The 15,643-nt window shown below is 39.3% G+C and overlaps 1 protein-coding gene across 1 annotated transcript in view; it reads right to left on the minus strand.

Annotated features, from left to right (window-relative positions):
* RPS6KC1 (ribosomal protein S6 kinase C1) overlaps nt 1–15,643 on the minus strand; it is an 89,192-nt gene that overhangs the window by 26,778 nt on the left and 46,771 nt on the right. Inside the window, exons 9-11 of the mRNA XM_082480347.1 lie at nt 15,515–15,607; nt 3,774–3,821; nt 2,056–2,188 (exon numbers count right to left, since the gene is read on the minus strand). Coding sequence (XP_082336473.1) covers nt 2,056–2,188; nt 3,774–3,821; nt 15,515–15,607 — 274 coding nt within the window. The remainder of the gene's footprint in view (nt 1–2,055; nt 2,189–3,773; nt 3,822–15,514; nt 15,608–15,643) is intronic.

Raw genomic sequence — 15,643 nt, forward strand, 5'->3', positions numbered from 1 at the left:
CACCCACATCAAGGTCCTCACAGCTCTCCCCTTCCCCCACAGCACAGCCTACCAGTCCTCCATCCTCTCTGTAATGCTCCCCAGATCTTCCCACACTCTCTACCCCCTGTTCCCCTTCAGAGCTCTCCCTGTAGAAAGCACTCCTATCTCATCAGCACCTCCTCTCCCAACTCCACCTCAAAATAACCCATCTCCTGCCCATGTCTCCTACTTGCATGGCTTTGACCCACAGCTGGGAGAAAGGCAACACAAGCTGTGGCTGCCTCCGAGCACGTGTTTGCTGCCTGGCCAGCAGACACCGCCTCCGCTCTTGGCAGATCAAACAAATGGAATGGGGTGCTGCACAAGGCTGTGTGTTGCACAAACCTGATTTAGAAGGCACTTAGTAAATTAAGAATTCTTCCCCCATAGAACTCAAAACATATTTACATGTTACAGCTGATGTTGGTAAAAGCAGGCCAGGCACATTTCACTGGATTTGTGACCATGTCAAACCAGGAGAGAGTTATTCTTTTCTAAGGACAACACCCCATCCATCCCAAATGTTAAGCTGAGGTTTCTGTTCTTAAATGAAAGAGCTCTGAACATGCAATGTCTCCATTTTTCTCACTATTGTCACAATAAAATTATCACTTCCAGGAGATTATTTTTGTCAACTAGTCACATTAAGCTGTCCTTAAAATTTTTGATCTCTCCATCTGACCACTACTTCCCCCAAATTCCACTACTTCTTCACCCAGTTTTCCATCTGTCTTGAGCAGAAATGTTCTTCCTGAACAAAAGAGAAAAACCGTAAGTCTTCAGAAATTGCAGAAGTATTAGGAACATTTTTTCAAAATTATTATTTTATCCTGACTCTAATCCTTTGATTATGCTAGTCTTAAGGGAAGTTAGTATCTGCAAAGGCTGTTTTTTCGCTTGTTTGGGGTTTTTTTTTTAAATACTATTTCTCCAAACAAAATGTACCAACTTATGTGGAGATTACAGTTCAGGTGAGAGTCTCCAAGTCACTCTGCTGAATTACCCAGACCTCAAGAAAAGTAGCATTGTACAGAGCAGCACTGTAAACCCTCGAGATCACCATCAGGCAGTACTGTAATGGGAGGCATTTCTTCATGCATCACTGCTCATGGCAAAATTAAGTCACACATAGCAGAAACAGTCATTCATGTTGTAAAGTTAACTTTAACTGGCCTCATGTGACAAATTGTTCCTGAAAAAGCCAAAATCTAAGTTACCTGGAAAAAAAGAAATAATATTCAATGTAATAAAATGATCCTCTGTATCAGTGAGTTTAGCTCCTTCACATCATCCACTCTGACTGAATTATTAACATTTCCTAAAAAGAGAATTATTAGCATTCCCAAAATTTATATTCTGCACTCATTCTAAACAAATATGGGTAATTACATTTAGAGAATATTTAAATCCAGGTGTTAGACAAAAAAATCAAAATGTAATTATTTTGTGCCACCTGTTCCCTGTACACTTAACAGGAATTTTATAAATAGTTTGAAGGCACAACTCCATGGTTCTGCTTTGAAGTCATGTGTGATACCACTAGCTATTTTCTTAAAAATCCAGATCAGAATAACTATGCAATATTAACCAATAGGCAAATGTTCATGTTTTTAGCAGAGTTATTAAACTCTTGTGTAAATACTTGTAATTTTAACTATAAGATGCTAAAAAGATTTACTAGCCAAAGACTTTATTTCGGAGAGATGACTGTAAATACTGCAGATAGTTGTTGCAGCCAAAGCACTCACTCTCCTGTAGAAAATAAACAGTTGGAAGCTTTCAATATTGCCACAATTCAAGTAACCCATCAGGATTTGAGGCCATTTGAAACAGGAATCAGATCCACCAGAGAATGAGGGGGAAAAAGGGAGAGGGACGGAGGATGGGAGCGGGGAGTCTTACATGACATCTCTCAGGCACACTAAAAATATTTTAGTTAGATGTATCAGAGATTAATTTGACAATGAAATGTACCATTGATTAAAATTTAAACCTTTGACTCTTTTCAGCAATATACTTAAAGGAGAGACAAACCTTCTGCATGCTGTAACAGGAGAAAGACAGACTCCTCAGAGATGATGTACTTGTGCAGACACACCATGTTGGGCACACAGCGGGGGATGATGGTCGTTCTGCTCCTGCTGTACTCACTACTTTTCCTTAGACCCTGACAGAGAACAAAAAGGTCAGTTGTACCCTCAGTTGCCTTTGGAGCCTGCTGTGCTCTGTGTTTATCAACCAAACTAATCTATCCGAGTTACTCTGGGCTTCAGAGAAACCACTCATCTGCTGCTCTATGCCCCTCGGTCCCCCGAGGCTGTGCTGATGGCATCTGGCGCATTTCCAGAGAACAGAAGATGGCACAAAGCTGCCATTAAAATCAATTACATGGGTCAATGTTTTTATTAGAATCTCTCTCAAACTAAGTCATCAGGATGACACTCAGTTATTTCCCTGTGACCTTTTTTTAAAATTTTATTTTTGTGTGTGACCAAAAGACACTATTAAAAAAATTCAATTCAAGTTCCAAAGACAAAAGAATGCCTTAGCCTTACAGGTAATCCTCACATTTCCATTGTACTTTACTAAAGACAACAACCATCACAACAAAAAGGAACGGATTAGTCTCCTTGAGAGGTAATGATTTTTGGGAGGTAGTACAGAGATGAAGTTGCCAGAAGTGAAAAAATTGATGTGGGAGGGAGAAAGGGAGGGGAGAGAGAAAGAGAAAAAAAAATTATGTCAATAGTGTGACCTATTACAATATTGATAAACATAAGCAGTTAAATGGGAAATTCAATGTTACCCTATCTGCCAGTAGATAAAGTGAGGTTCTAATATACGATATCCACAAATAATACTTTCTGAGGAATAAACAGGTTTTCTGTACCCTGCACATACCTAACACAAACAATTCAAAGGCCAGATGCACAAAGTTAAGGCAGGGTTGTAAGCCAGACCTGAAGCAAAGTTACAAATTGTTAACACCTAATTAGAGCTCCATGTTTGGGACACAGTTTTTCAGTCCTTCCTCCCACCAGCAGTGGAATTCACGTCAAGGGGAGCCTCAAATAACAGCCACAATAACAATACTCATACTAAACTAATTCTCAGCATCACAGATGCTCCGAGCATATTGGGATCTTGATCTGAGCACTGTCTGAAACACAAGAGAGTAACGTGAAAAACTTTATTCTGACCAATTAACTATTCATTATTTCAATCGTTTAGTAACTTTATACTCAGTTTTCACAGCCTATTGATGTAAAACATAGGAGAGCAATTTTGAGTAAGGCCAGTCATCCATTTAGTCCAGAATCCACTTTGGTGAATATCATATTCTTCACCTAAGGGAAGACCAAACACAAAGTGTTGTGGATGTACTTGGGCTAAGGAGAATTTTCGCCTTCACCAGCAGCCTGCGCACGTCCTGAGCCACCAGGGCTCTACAGACGTTTTAAGCAGCACACTGAAACTGCGATTCTTTATCAAAGCCTGCTAAGGTGTTGGCCTCAATAACTGGGGGCAACTCAAGTGAGTAAACCAGCACATCTGGGCACTAGAGAAGTTACAGAGAAAGGAAAGGAAAGCAACCGAATACCAACAAAAAGAATTCCAGTGACCTTAGTAAGGATATATCATAACAATATATTGCGAGGTAACTCTATACATTAGATGCAAACTGATCTTTGTGTGATGCTGTAATTTAGGAGGCCAAACTGCTTAGAGAACTTATAAAAGACTTTACTTACCTTTAGTATAAAAGTCTGCTGTGTTCTAGTGTCCATTACAAGCAAAACCTAAGCAAAAAGTATTCAGAGAAATATTTAAGGTTCACATAAGTAAGTTAAAAAAACACAGTTCTTAAATCTAATGTTGAATATTCTTACAAAGGAAGTGATATAAGTAATGATTAAAAAAAAAATTAAAGCCCTGCAACATACATTTGATAACCAGTCTTTTTTTTAGGAAAGAAATATGATTGAGAATACAGATCTCTAGAGAACTACCAGAATGTCACCTGATTCCTATTCAGCTAAATTAAAGAATGAATCCTAATGTGGTAACAGAAATAACTAGTACTTTATAATTAGAGTAATAATCTAGCAGAATCCAATTTATAGAAATGCAATGGTAGCAACACAATGAAGCACAAAAAGTAACCTTCACATAGCATTACCTTCCTGCGTCACTTCACTTAAATCCTCACTGTACCTACCTTCCTAGTGCAACACTTTTCCCCATCAGGCTTCCTATACATCAAATGTGTTGCCTACCAATGGGTTATGAGATGGGGGGTTTGTGTTTTGTTGGGTTTTGTTTGTTTGTTTGTTTGTTTGTTTTCCTGGGTGGTTAAATAGCTTCTTCTAAAAACTGGCCACACACATGCCCAGGCCACAAAAAAATGTTTTATCAACTATATAGTCACTGCTGTCTCATTCCTCCACGGCCATTTTTGTTTTGCAGCACTCATAAGCCACAACAGAAATGGCTGCAAGGAAGTCCCTTTGTGCTGCTGTAAACTAGTATTAAGGTAACAACAACCAAAAAAAGAGGATTTATTTAGGGAGAAGAGAGCAGATGGGTTCGCTGCAGAGAGCATCTCTGTTAGGAGTGCATCACCTCTACTGAAAGCACTTTAAACACGACACAGTGATGAGAAGAGTACTAAGTAATGTCTTCCCTCTTAGTAAGCTTTATTTATTTATGTGTTGAAAACAAACCAAACAAAAATATCTATGTGTATATATATTTCAGAAACTGCATCTTTAGGGAGCTGGAACCCTCCACATCTCCGTCTTCAAATCACCCTGCTCAGGAGTTGTTTTCAAACTCCAAGAACACAGATATACTTGAAAAGCACCAGCTGGAAGACAGCCATGCAAGCACAACCCCAACCCTCCTCTAGGAACAAGAACAAGAGTGTGCACCCACTGTTTATTTACAATAGACATTGTAAAATTCCAGTATAAATAGTCACACACAGTTATACCAAAATATTTAGGCTGTAAAATCAAACACCCGAAGGGCTGAAAAGGCCAGCACCGGGGTTACCAAACTTTGAGTTCAACAGACAAGATACAGCAACTCCAAGTCAATAGACAACATGCAGTGAAGACTAAGTCAGCTTGCATCAAAAAAGACTTCTTGCACAGGAATGACATGTCAGGAGCAATACGGTGTTACGATTCATTGGGAGAAGGACAACACAGTACACAGTCTCCCTTATCTGTCTGCTGCACGGGGCAGCGATGCAGCCATGCCCTGCTATCTCTGATAAGCTGAAGTCTACCAGGTTGACATGCTGACTTCCCCCACGCCCAGGGAACTGCAGAAACAGCCATCCATGCAGTACCCACAGCGAGGTGAGGTGGAGACATGCAAAAGACCCAGGAGGGGAGGTCTCAGGGCCAGGTTGTGCTGGCTTCCCCCAAATAGCAGCTGCATCAAAGCAACCTTTGCTCTTTGGGATGGCTACATTCAAAACACTGCCCTCCGTCTTTCCCCATTGCATCCCAAGCATCTCAAGCAATAGGAGAAGTGGAGTCTTCTCTCATCGTGCTTCTCTTGCCAAATTTCATCAAATGAAATAAAGTGACAGACACACTCTCCATCTCAAAGATCTCCTCTTTTACTAGGGTTGCACCCAATTTTAAAAGCTGTTCTGTATCTTCTGGCAAAACAAATAACCACAGGAGTTGGTGTTACTGAGATTTTTTGACAAAGGAATGACACAGTTTCCCTGTCAAGGGCACTGTAGTGAAAGGCAAATGTCCCCAGGCCACTGAGTTTGCCAAACAATTTTTCAGGCCTCTTACCTGGGGCTTCGAGAAACAGTGGAAACCAGCTGAATAAATGATAACTGTAAAATTGGTTTTGTTACCCTTGTTTAACCAAAAGGCATAAAATTAAAATAAAATAAAAAAAAAAAAAAACCAACCAAACAATAAAGAAAACCAAAAGAACAAGAGAAAAATAAAAGCCACTTTACAAGAGGTACCAAAAGGTAGACAGAGAAGAATGTTTTGGAAACAATTACGTGTTTACAGTCGCTTTCCTTCTTCTTGTCCCAAGTTTGTTTGTAACTAGACACTGTTCACATTGAGGCAACAAATACAAGAACATATGTGATTTTTTTTTTAAATGTGCCCTTTGACTGTCAATATCTCCCAAACAGGTGTTGGCTAAATGATTATAAATTGGCCTCTGGATACACCTCTTCAACTGAGCCGTACAGGACTGGCGATAATATAATTAGGCCTAAAAACATCAGGCTGGTGAATGCTTTCCATCTGTTTGGCAATAATGTTTAGTTAACAATAGTCTTTAAAAGAAGCACCTTCAACTTCAGTTCTTAAAGTTATTTATAGGGCCATTCTTAACACACCAGCACTCTTGCTAACAAGAGCTTTAGCCACTTGGAAATTATTAGCCATACGGCTGTGTATGAAAAGGAATGGCAGCATTTAACATCTGTATCTCTCCAGATTTACAAGCATCAACCTCATTTAAAGTCATTTCTTAATGAACGGTTCCATGGTCTGTATTAATATTATAGTTGCGTGCACAAAGATCATAAGGAGCCAAACATTTTTTTAATACCAACAGTAGGCCAATCAGTAATGAAGCTGTCAGCATAAAGGACAGAATAATAGCTTCTTTAACCCTCAAACAGGATTTGTTCATTTGTAGAGTAGAAGACACCAATTTAAAAACTGCTCATGGGTTTGCTCACCTTTATAAAGACAAAAATCTAATTTGGTACTAATTTGATACAATTGTCTTTCCAATAAAAGGCTCCTAAAGCCATCTTTTATTCCATGATAAAACAACTGCTATAACTAAAACTGTCATGAAATAATTACCTTTGATAGCATACCTTATTGCACAAATACAATTAATGTATTCCTCCCTTTCATTTTTCACACTTGCTTATCAGCACTGTATTAGCATATGGTGTAACAGAACAGATTACTGAGCCCTCGCCCTATAAGACAACATATAGAATGACTACCGCTAACGGGAATAAAGCAGACAACGGGTCCCTTTAGGGCTAGCTTCATCTGTTGTTATATTACAACATCAAAATGAAAGCGGCAGCTACAGTTTTATAACTGTAATAACAACAAATAATATTTGTGAGCCTTTGAGGTTAACTACCTAGATGGACTAACCAGTCTTACTAACCAGCTTCTTTCTTCTTCCTTCCCATCAAGCATCATACCTTTCCCCAGTGACGATCAACTACAGCTCCACTTCATTTCATGGAAAATTATTTTTTTGCTGATTCAATACCGATCTTTCTGCAAGATTGTTTACTTTACAAGGGACTCCAAGAAGCCCAGGAAGAGCCATAAAAGCAACTTCAGAAACTCACCTAGTGATGCTCCATTTGGCCCTGGCAGACTACTTACATGGGCCCACCAAACCAAAAATCTGCTTCAAGGGGAGGCAGCCTGCATGCATATTACAAAAAGGTGGTTTAACCTGATTCACCCAAATAATAAAGGACTACGTGAATGAATAAATCACTATCAGAAAACTATTAGGAAACATTGTCACAAGTATATTTGCTTGACTTTTTATCACAAATCCAGATCAGAGAAAGGTGAGCAGCTCTTGGATGCGTTACCAGGCTGCTGCAGAAGTATGTAACAGTAAGCCTGACCCTGACACAAATGCCAACTTACTCTCCTCATCTCATGCTTTACACTCAACTTCTGGATAGCAGTGCTATCCCAAAACGTCTTTCCTGTTTGCATTCCTTCACGCTTCTCTCCCATTGCAAAAGGCAGTGCTTGCAAGTTCTTCAGTAATGTTTCTTCTAAAATTTCTTTTTAAAATGTAAAGTGACAAGCCTCCACCATATCGGCACCATGGGACAAAACAGGATTCCACATAGTATTCCCTACTGCATAATTCTGTATTTCTCCAAAGCAGATCACGCAGAAACGCTCGCATTAGAGCGGGCTGTTCCTCGCCTGCATAAGCCGATGGAACCTGTTTCAGTGATGATGACTACTGTGTAACTTGTAATATCTAATACCTCCTAACAATGAGCTGTCGGCTGTAACATTCAGCATCCTATCTCAGAGGGGAGGGAGAAAAATGCACAGCAGGGCATTCCTGGGCACTGAGCAACTAGACTGTGACACAAAAGGAGACAAGGCAAAATCCTATTTGTATTACTAATGTACGGAGTCAAGGTCTACATTTCACGCTGGCTTTTGCGGCACTGTTGCTTACTCATTCTTCGCCTATTTTTCTGCATTGATGACAACCTCAGTGTGGCCAAAAACACTGACAGGCGAACAGCAATTGCCACAAATAAATATATAATGCAAATAAGTGTATTCAGCAGCACAGACATCCCTATTTTGTACAAGCAGTGGGCTCCCAGGCACATCACAAAACACAAGTGAACACAGCAGCGCTGCATGGCAGCATCTCAGTAAAGTGGCAGATAGCAATAAACCTCCGTGATGCCAAATAGGATTTTCTACTTGTGATTTTTTTTTCAAAGTCAAGGGTTAATTCTGATGCTGACAGCAGCTACTTAAAAAAATTAGCTTCTTAGATTTGATTTACAGTGTATCCAACAGCTTAGTGGAAAATAAATTAAATTCAATTCAATATAGTAGGTACAATTAATTGGAGAAAAATAAAATAAAACCTGCCTGGTAAATAACCATAGTCTAGCTTTAAGAAAACAGTTAATTTTAGGATCCTTTAAATGCACAGAAATTAGCAAATGTTTCAGTATGCTAATTTTTTTTAATTAAAAGATATTTCTGCAGTAAAAGCTCTTTCATATGCACTACTGATTCTTCATCAAACGTTAAGTTTCCAACTTAACACCAGTATAGCCGGTGGCAGCCTGAAGGTTTACCATCTGCTGCCACCCAAAGTCACGGTGGCCACCTTCAGAACATATGCATCAAAGCCCTGAGATAAGAGACTGAAGGAATACTGCAGAAGTCAGCATAAGGGGAATCACAGACCCAGAGGCAGGCAACAGGCAAGTCACCAGGAAAAAAGAATGTGGTGAACCATTAGTCACCCTACCAAGCACCCAACCAAGGTCGCGGGGGACAACACTGGAAGAACTAAGGACTGCTCTAAATGCACTGCTCTCCTGCGGGTGGCTTTAATATAAATGCAGTCCTCTGTCACACTGCAGATGTTTGCTTCCCCAGTCCCCCCTTTCTGTTGTTTTTTTTTCCCCTCCCTTCACTCCCCCTCACCTCCCCTATTATCTCATATTGATTTTTTTCCAGACTCCACATGGCACAGAACATACCTGTGCTTTTTATTTACTTCGGCAGATTTTAACACTGATCAAAATAAACACCTCAGAACACGTTTGCTTACAATAAATGTGGCTTTAAGTTCACTAACACAGGTTGAAAAATAGCTCATGCCTGATCAAAGGAAATGGAATAGGACCTCTTACTGCAGTAGCAGGTACCTGAAGGGTTTTGAAGACACACCAGAGCTAAGGAATTACTTTTAAACTAGATTTATTTTTTTATTAAATTGCTATTCTACACTGAAAACACATCATGCAATAACAGCACCAGTAGGCCATCTATTAATTCTGGTCCTTATCCCTAAACAAATGCAATCTTATCATAGGATAGATTCTCTAGCAAAACTCCTACAAACTCAAAGATGTACCAGACGATCACCTAGGATTTTTCTCCTTGCATTTACCTCACCAGTTGGAAAATCCTGTTACAGGTGGTGACAGATAACCATGAACAAGATGAGTTGGTCACCTGATCCTAGCATGAGTGCTTGGGACTGCAAGAAAACCTTATCGGGGCCTGGTGCACGGCTGGGTGCCACACTCAGGGCACTGTTGCGGTGATGAGGCAGAAGCAGGCGAGCAATTCCCCCTGCTCTCCTCTGCTGTGCTGGCTGTCAAGGCTACCAGGATTAAAAGATCTACTTAACACAGATTTATTCTTGTCACTTTTCAGATTACACCACACGGACTCTCATGCGTCTCCCTCTGTCGTTATAAAAAGAGATTACATTTGGCTAATATGTATGAAAAATGTGATTATTGCTTATCCTGGTATCTGTGCAATATGAATTATCTTCAGTTTGCAATTATTCCTCCTTTCAAACCATTATTCTAAGGAACTTACGGCTCGTATAGTCTATGACTTGCAATAATAGTGTACTTAAAAGACAAATGGTGCAGCTCTAAATAACGCAAATGTTAAGAAAGCAGCATATATTCAAATTCCAATTTTTAAATACTTTTATTTAGTCAGTAACAGACAGGGAAGTCCACTTTCTTAAAGCAAACTAAAAACTGGCCAATACATGCCAAATGGCGAAATATTAACCCAGAAAATATATCTGGCAAGTTATACTAGAGAATACAGTTTACAATATGAAATGCCACTGGGCATTGTAGAGTAATTGCCTGGCACCGATTACGTACTAAGCAACTTAGTAGTATTTAGGAAGACAAATTTAATTTTAGTTTAAAAGAAAATATGTCTATAAATTATTTCTTTCTGGAAGCCAGAAGATACATATAGTTCAGCCTGCACTGGACTATTCCAAAATTTAATTTCTATTTTATAAAGGGAAGGGTAAAATCTGCATTACTTGACTTAATCTTAGGACTGGTTTACGTCAGATGAAACAAAACATTCACTAAAATCCAAAGAAATTTTAGTGAGACAAACAAGAAAGAAGCTAGCTAACAAAGAGTCATAACAACAAAACACTCAGAAATGTTCAGACTGGTATAAAGGGATAAATGTAAAGACTTCAGGAAAACAAGAGGCAGGCGTGTGAGGGCAGGGAAGAAGGGACAGGACTCTTCCTAGCTGGAAGAAAGATCAGGTTTCAAACTTGAGAAAGCATTGTTACTTGGGGCTTGAAACCTGACTGTAGTTTAGGAGTAATCCCACAGCAGTAGGGAAAGGAAGGTAGAGAGTAAATAAGTTTTGATGACAACTCTGTAGTTGGTTTGATTTGTAGGACTTGGCAAGTCACTTGGGAAACTAAAGGGTTATCAAAACTTAAAAAAACCTTTAAAAAGTTTCTTTATTTGTATTAATAGTTACTATTATTACTCAGTTTCAGATTTTTAACCATTTTTGCCACTGCTATTTTCCATTATGCCACGTTCAAATGAGGAAAACTTGCTAGTCAGTTGAATTCATTATAACATGTTTTCAGCCAGTTCCTAACCATTGTAATGAAACAAGAATGAATGTCTGAACTCGATCGTGCTGTTTATTACAGCTCCCTTTTCTTCACGCCTCTTATGTACACACAGCAACTCATTCAAATCCATAAGATGATCTAAAGATGCTTGACAGTGTGCACCTGAGAGCCACGTGAGAGAAAACATCTGCTATGGTAAACTCAATTTCACCACAGCAACAGTCTTTAACCTCACCTCAAAATGAAATGCCGAATATTTAAGTTTCTAACAAACACTAATGGGACATTGCTACCTATGTCCTGTTATTCATGCACAGCACCCACACTGCCATGAAAAGGGCCCATTTCTCCTATCCTCTGATTACATTCCGTTAAAACTACCCATAACCTGTTTGAATTCAGCTATGGGTCTGCAGATTATGCATGCAAACTCTACATATATTCTATATACTTGTGGGTTTTGGCACTTTCACTCATCAAGTAGACAAGTAGTAATTACGCTTTCTAAATAATTAATAATACTGATTTGGTGGTTCTGTGTATTTCTAAGGTCAATTCATCAAAATGTACTACCATCGGTTATGACTTCCCACAATAGCACGACAGCCACAAAAAATAGCCTATACTCAAGATTAACAGAATTGCTTCCAGTTCTTCAGAAGTTATTTACTTCTAGAATCCTCTTCAGAAACTTCCAAAATAATTTTAGCAAGGCCCTGATGAGAGTATTTTATTTTATAAAGTTTCAGATTGTACAATAAAGCTTAACAGTGCATCAAACAACAAGTTCAAATGTACAGACATCTGCAGACAAACTGACCACAGCTACACCAGTGCCAATACAGACAACGTGGCTTTTTGGGAGACCAGGGGAGGGGATAGAAAAGATATAAAAGACAGTCATTGGTTACAGAAGCATAGTTATTACCTAATACACTCTGCTTTCAAGATGAATCTTTAAACTGAATGAATCTAAATAACAGAGGGTTCTAAAGAATAAGAAATTGGGTTTGAAACAGCATTGTGAAGGTATCCAGCAGCACCATAACAAAGTCGTTTCTTTAGGGGCCAGTTGTAGCTTCAAAGGAAAGACTTGCCTAGGGCAGAAACTCAGCACAGAAGCTGCAACCCTGATTTTTAATTAGGCAAATTTTGAAAGCAAAAATCTTTGCTATTCCAAAAAGAAGTTTTCTACTTCAAGGTACATGAACTGATAAAATAATTGATCATTCATGGTTGGTGATAACAGTAGCTAAAATATTTAGCTATTAGCCTGTTTTCGATGCAGTACTCTGGTAACACTAACAAGAGCTTTGCTGCCCAATCAGCAGCACCTCAGAGTCTACAACATTTGCAGGACAAACACCACCTTTATAATTAGATTAAACCTCTATTTTCAGAAACCTACTTGCAGGTGGACTCTTCCCACAATAAACACATAAAATAAAGACCTGCAAATACCATGAAGTCAGCAAACACAGCAGCAGCAGAATTCAAGAAACCCGGTTTCCTCAAGCAAAGCGTAGGTCCTCCTGGGTCTATTAAAATACTTGGATTTATACCACAGTCCGTGCATGAGAGCAGAAGGATGGGAGGCAAGGCATAGATATGGTCATTCTGTGAATTTTAACAATATTTTAAGGAGTTTAATAATGTTAAGATCTCTAACTCTCTCAGATTCAGCAGAAAAGGGTCAACAGCAAAAATTATTCAGGTGACAAGGAAAGTGGAAAGGCAGACAGAGGGAAAGATGGCACATTGGGAATAAACTAGGCTAAAGTTAAATGTCTAATCATTCTGTCTAGCCTAAAATAGTTTGAAAAACCCAGAGTTTCAGATAGCAACAAGCATTTTGTCTGTGAAAATGAAGCCAATTCAAAACATTTCAAGAGGCTTCAAAAGAAGAACAAAGACTGACATTACTCTAAGGGAAGCCACTGAACCTTTCAGCATTTGATGGAGTGCAGGTTAACAGCTGGTTTTCTCGAGGCAGCGCTGTAGCAGGCAGACACCACTCTGGGCTTCAAGCAGCAGTAAGAGAACAAGTCTGCAAACCAACCACCACCATTTTAAATCAGTGTGTTTAAGTCAGTCTTGCACAGGATTAGGCCAGACAGCAGTAAAAATGCTAGTGACTCATTACTATCTACACACCTATTTTCTGCTGAAACCAAAGCAGCTACCGCAGGGTTAGAATAGGAGAAGAGTATTTTCAGGCAAAACTTTGCGTGATGCTGAATCAGTTACAGACTTGTGCCCAAAAGCATGGCATCTCCAACGCTGGCCCTGAAAACCAGAATCCATTTTCAAGAACAAACACGCTACATCATCTGCTTGGCTCCAGTGAGGATCCTTACACATCTATTTGGATTTCAGCATGATGTGAGCTTTAGGGCCTATGCAAGCAGAGGAGACAGCAAAGAACAGTGATGGTGAAGAAGGAAGTGAGATGGTGCTTTAAACCAAAGGTGGGGGCGATGTCTCCAGCATACAGATACACACGCACACTTCTGCTTCATATTCACATGCATTTTGTGTATGCATTATAAAACCAAATAAAACATGTCCTGAATATTTGGGCTTAGACCAGTTTTTCACTTGCCTCACAACTTCACTAACACTTAAAAATAGATGAAAAAAGACAGCATACTCAGAATAAGATTAAGTTCATAATAAGGAGAATCTGAAAGCAGGTACACAGAGTACAAAGACACCTGAAAGAATATTGGTTCTTTTTTCATACAGTACTGAAACATTAACTCTGACCCCTACGATACTGTTTACACATGAGCATACCAGCTGTATACATGAGCCTGTTGCTCCTCACGCACATCTCCAACACTAAGATATTGTATTTTTGTCATCACCAGAACCCTGATTCTTCACAACTCTGCTGCAAAGATCTGGACATGTTCAGCTCGCATCTGGGACACTTACTAGAGCTGTGCTCGGAGAGATCTAGGAGATCCGATAACACCAGGGACTCCAAAAACTTCATTCTGATCACGCTTCTTTTCCAGTCACTGTTCATTATTCTTATACAAGAATGAAGAAACTGAAAAGGTCCTTCTTGGTTCACTTCTGACACTTCTGCAGCCTCACATTGTCAGACTAATTCACAAAGTCCATGCCTACTGCACCCATTTAGTGGCTACTAATTTAGTTAGTGCCTACTAATCCAACAGATAGGTGCTCTTTCCAACCTGTCTCTCCGATACACATACAGAGAGGAACACAGGCTAAATTCTGTACTTAAAACTGAGGAAAAAGATACAATGAATAAAAAGTTAGAGCTGAGAAAACCTTGTGTGCTATAATAGCAACCATAATGCCTAATGTATACGGCCCTCTGAGGAGAAGTTATCAACTTATGCACATAATTACAACAAAACAGGCAAAGAAAAACAAAAATCAGTCCCCATAGCTAGGTTCAGTCCAATGAGAAAAAGAAACCAATACAGACCTTAAGAGACCAGCTACAGGTTTTCTGATGCATGTTACAAATCCATCGATAGACCATGTATCAGTACATCATGCACAAACCAGGGACTACATAAGGAACTAACAAAAGGCAGAAGAGAACTAGCACAGCAAAAAGGAAACGAGCCTTTACAGTCTGCATTAGCCACAGCCACATTGCTGTATAATACATCATCTTAAAAATATTTGGTAAGGTGATAACAAATCAGCATTATCAAAAAACAATGCAGCAATTCTTCTGGTCTCTTAATGAGGCTTGCAAAAAATCCGTACGGTCCTTTACTGTTTACAAAGGGGTATTGCCCTGGGATTTTGGAAGACATTATTTGCATAAGTCAAAAATAAGCCTAGCTTCATTGCCGAATCTCTGTCTTCGCTGGGGATTTCAATTCCAGGTTTTCAGGGAAGAAGTCTCAGAGTCGTGTGTGTCCCCAGCCCCCATTTCAAGTGACAGTTCGAAAGTAGGAATTTCTACCCTTCTATATTTCAAGTACCCACCAGTTTATTCAACTGAAAACACATCTACTCATCCTTAGCACAGTATTGTAACCATGACTTCATTTTTGAAAAACAGGCCTCATCCTATTGAATGCCACCAAACATGTACCTTATCCTTTAGCTCAAATATATTTTGCATGACCTTACATGAATTGCTTAGATAAAAGCCTTTTTTCTTCTACTTTTGTTATTTTAAAGTGCAGATGCATTTGAGTCATTTTCCCCTTTTGTTTCATATCCTTAAGATCCACAGCTTCAAAGACAAAATGTCAGCATGCAGTCGATTTATGACTGAACTCTTGAAGAGACACTGAAGAATTACCTTGTCAATCACCCCAAGGACTCTGAAGGCCTTCAGTTCCTCGGCAGGGCTCCTTAGGTTCCAAGAGGGCCTTGAACTTAGTGATCCTGGAGGCTAATGGAAGATATCAAAGATTATACATCAATCAGG

This window comes from Vanellus vanellus, assembly GCF_965231255.1.
Source record: "Vanellus vanellus genome assembly, chromosome: 3".
Taxonomy (NCBI): domain Eukaryota; kingdom Metazoa; phylum Chordata; class Aves; order Charadriiformes; family Charadriidae; genus Vanellus; species Vanellus vanellus.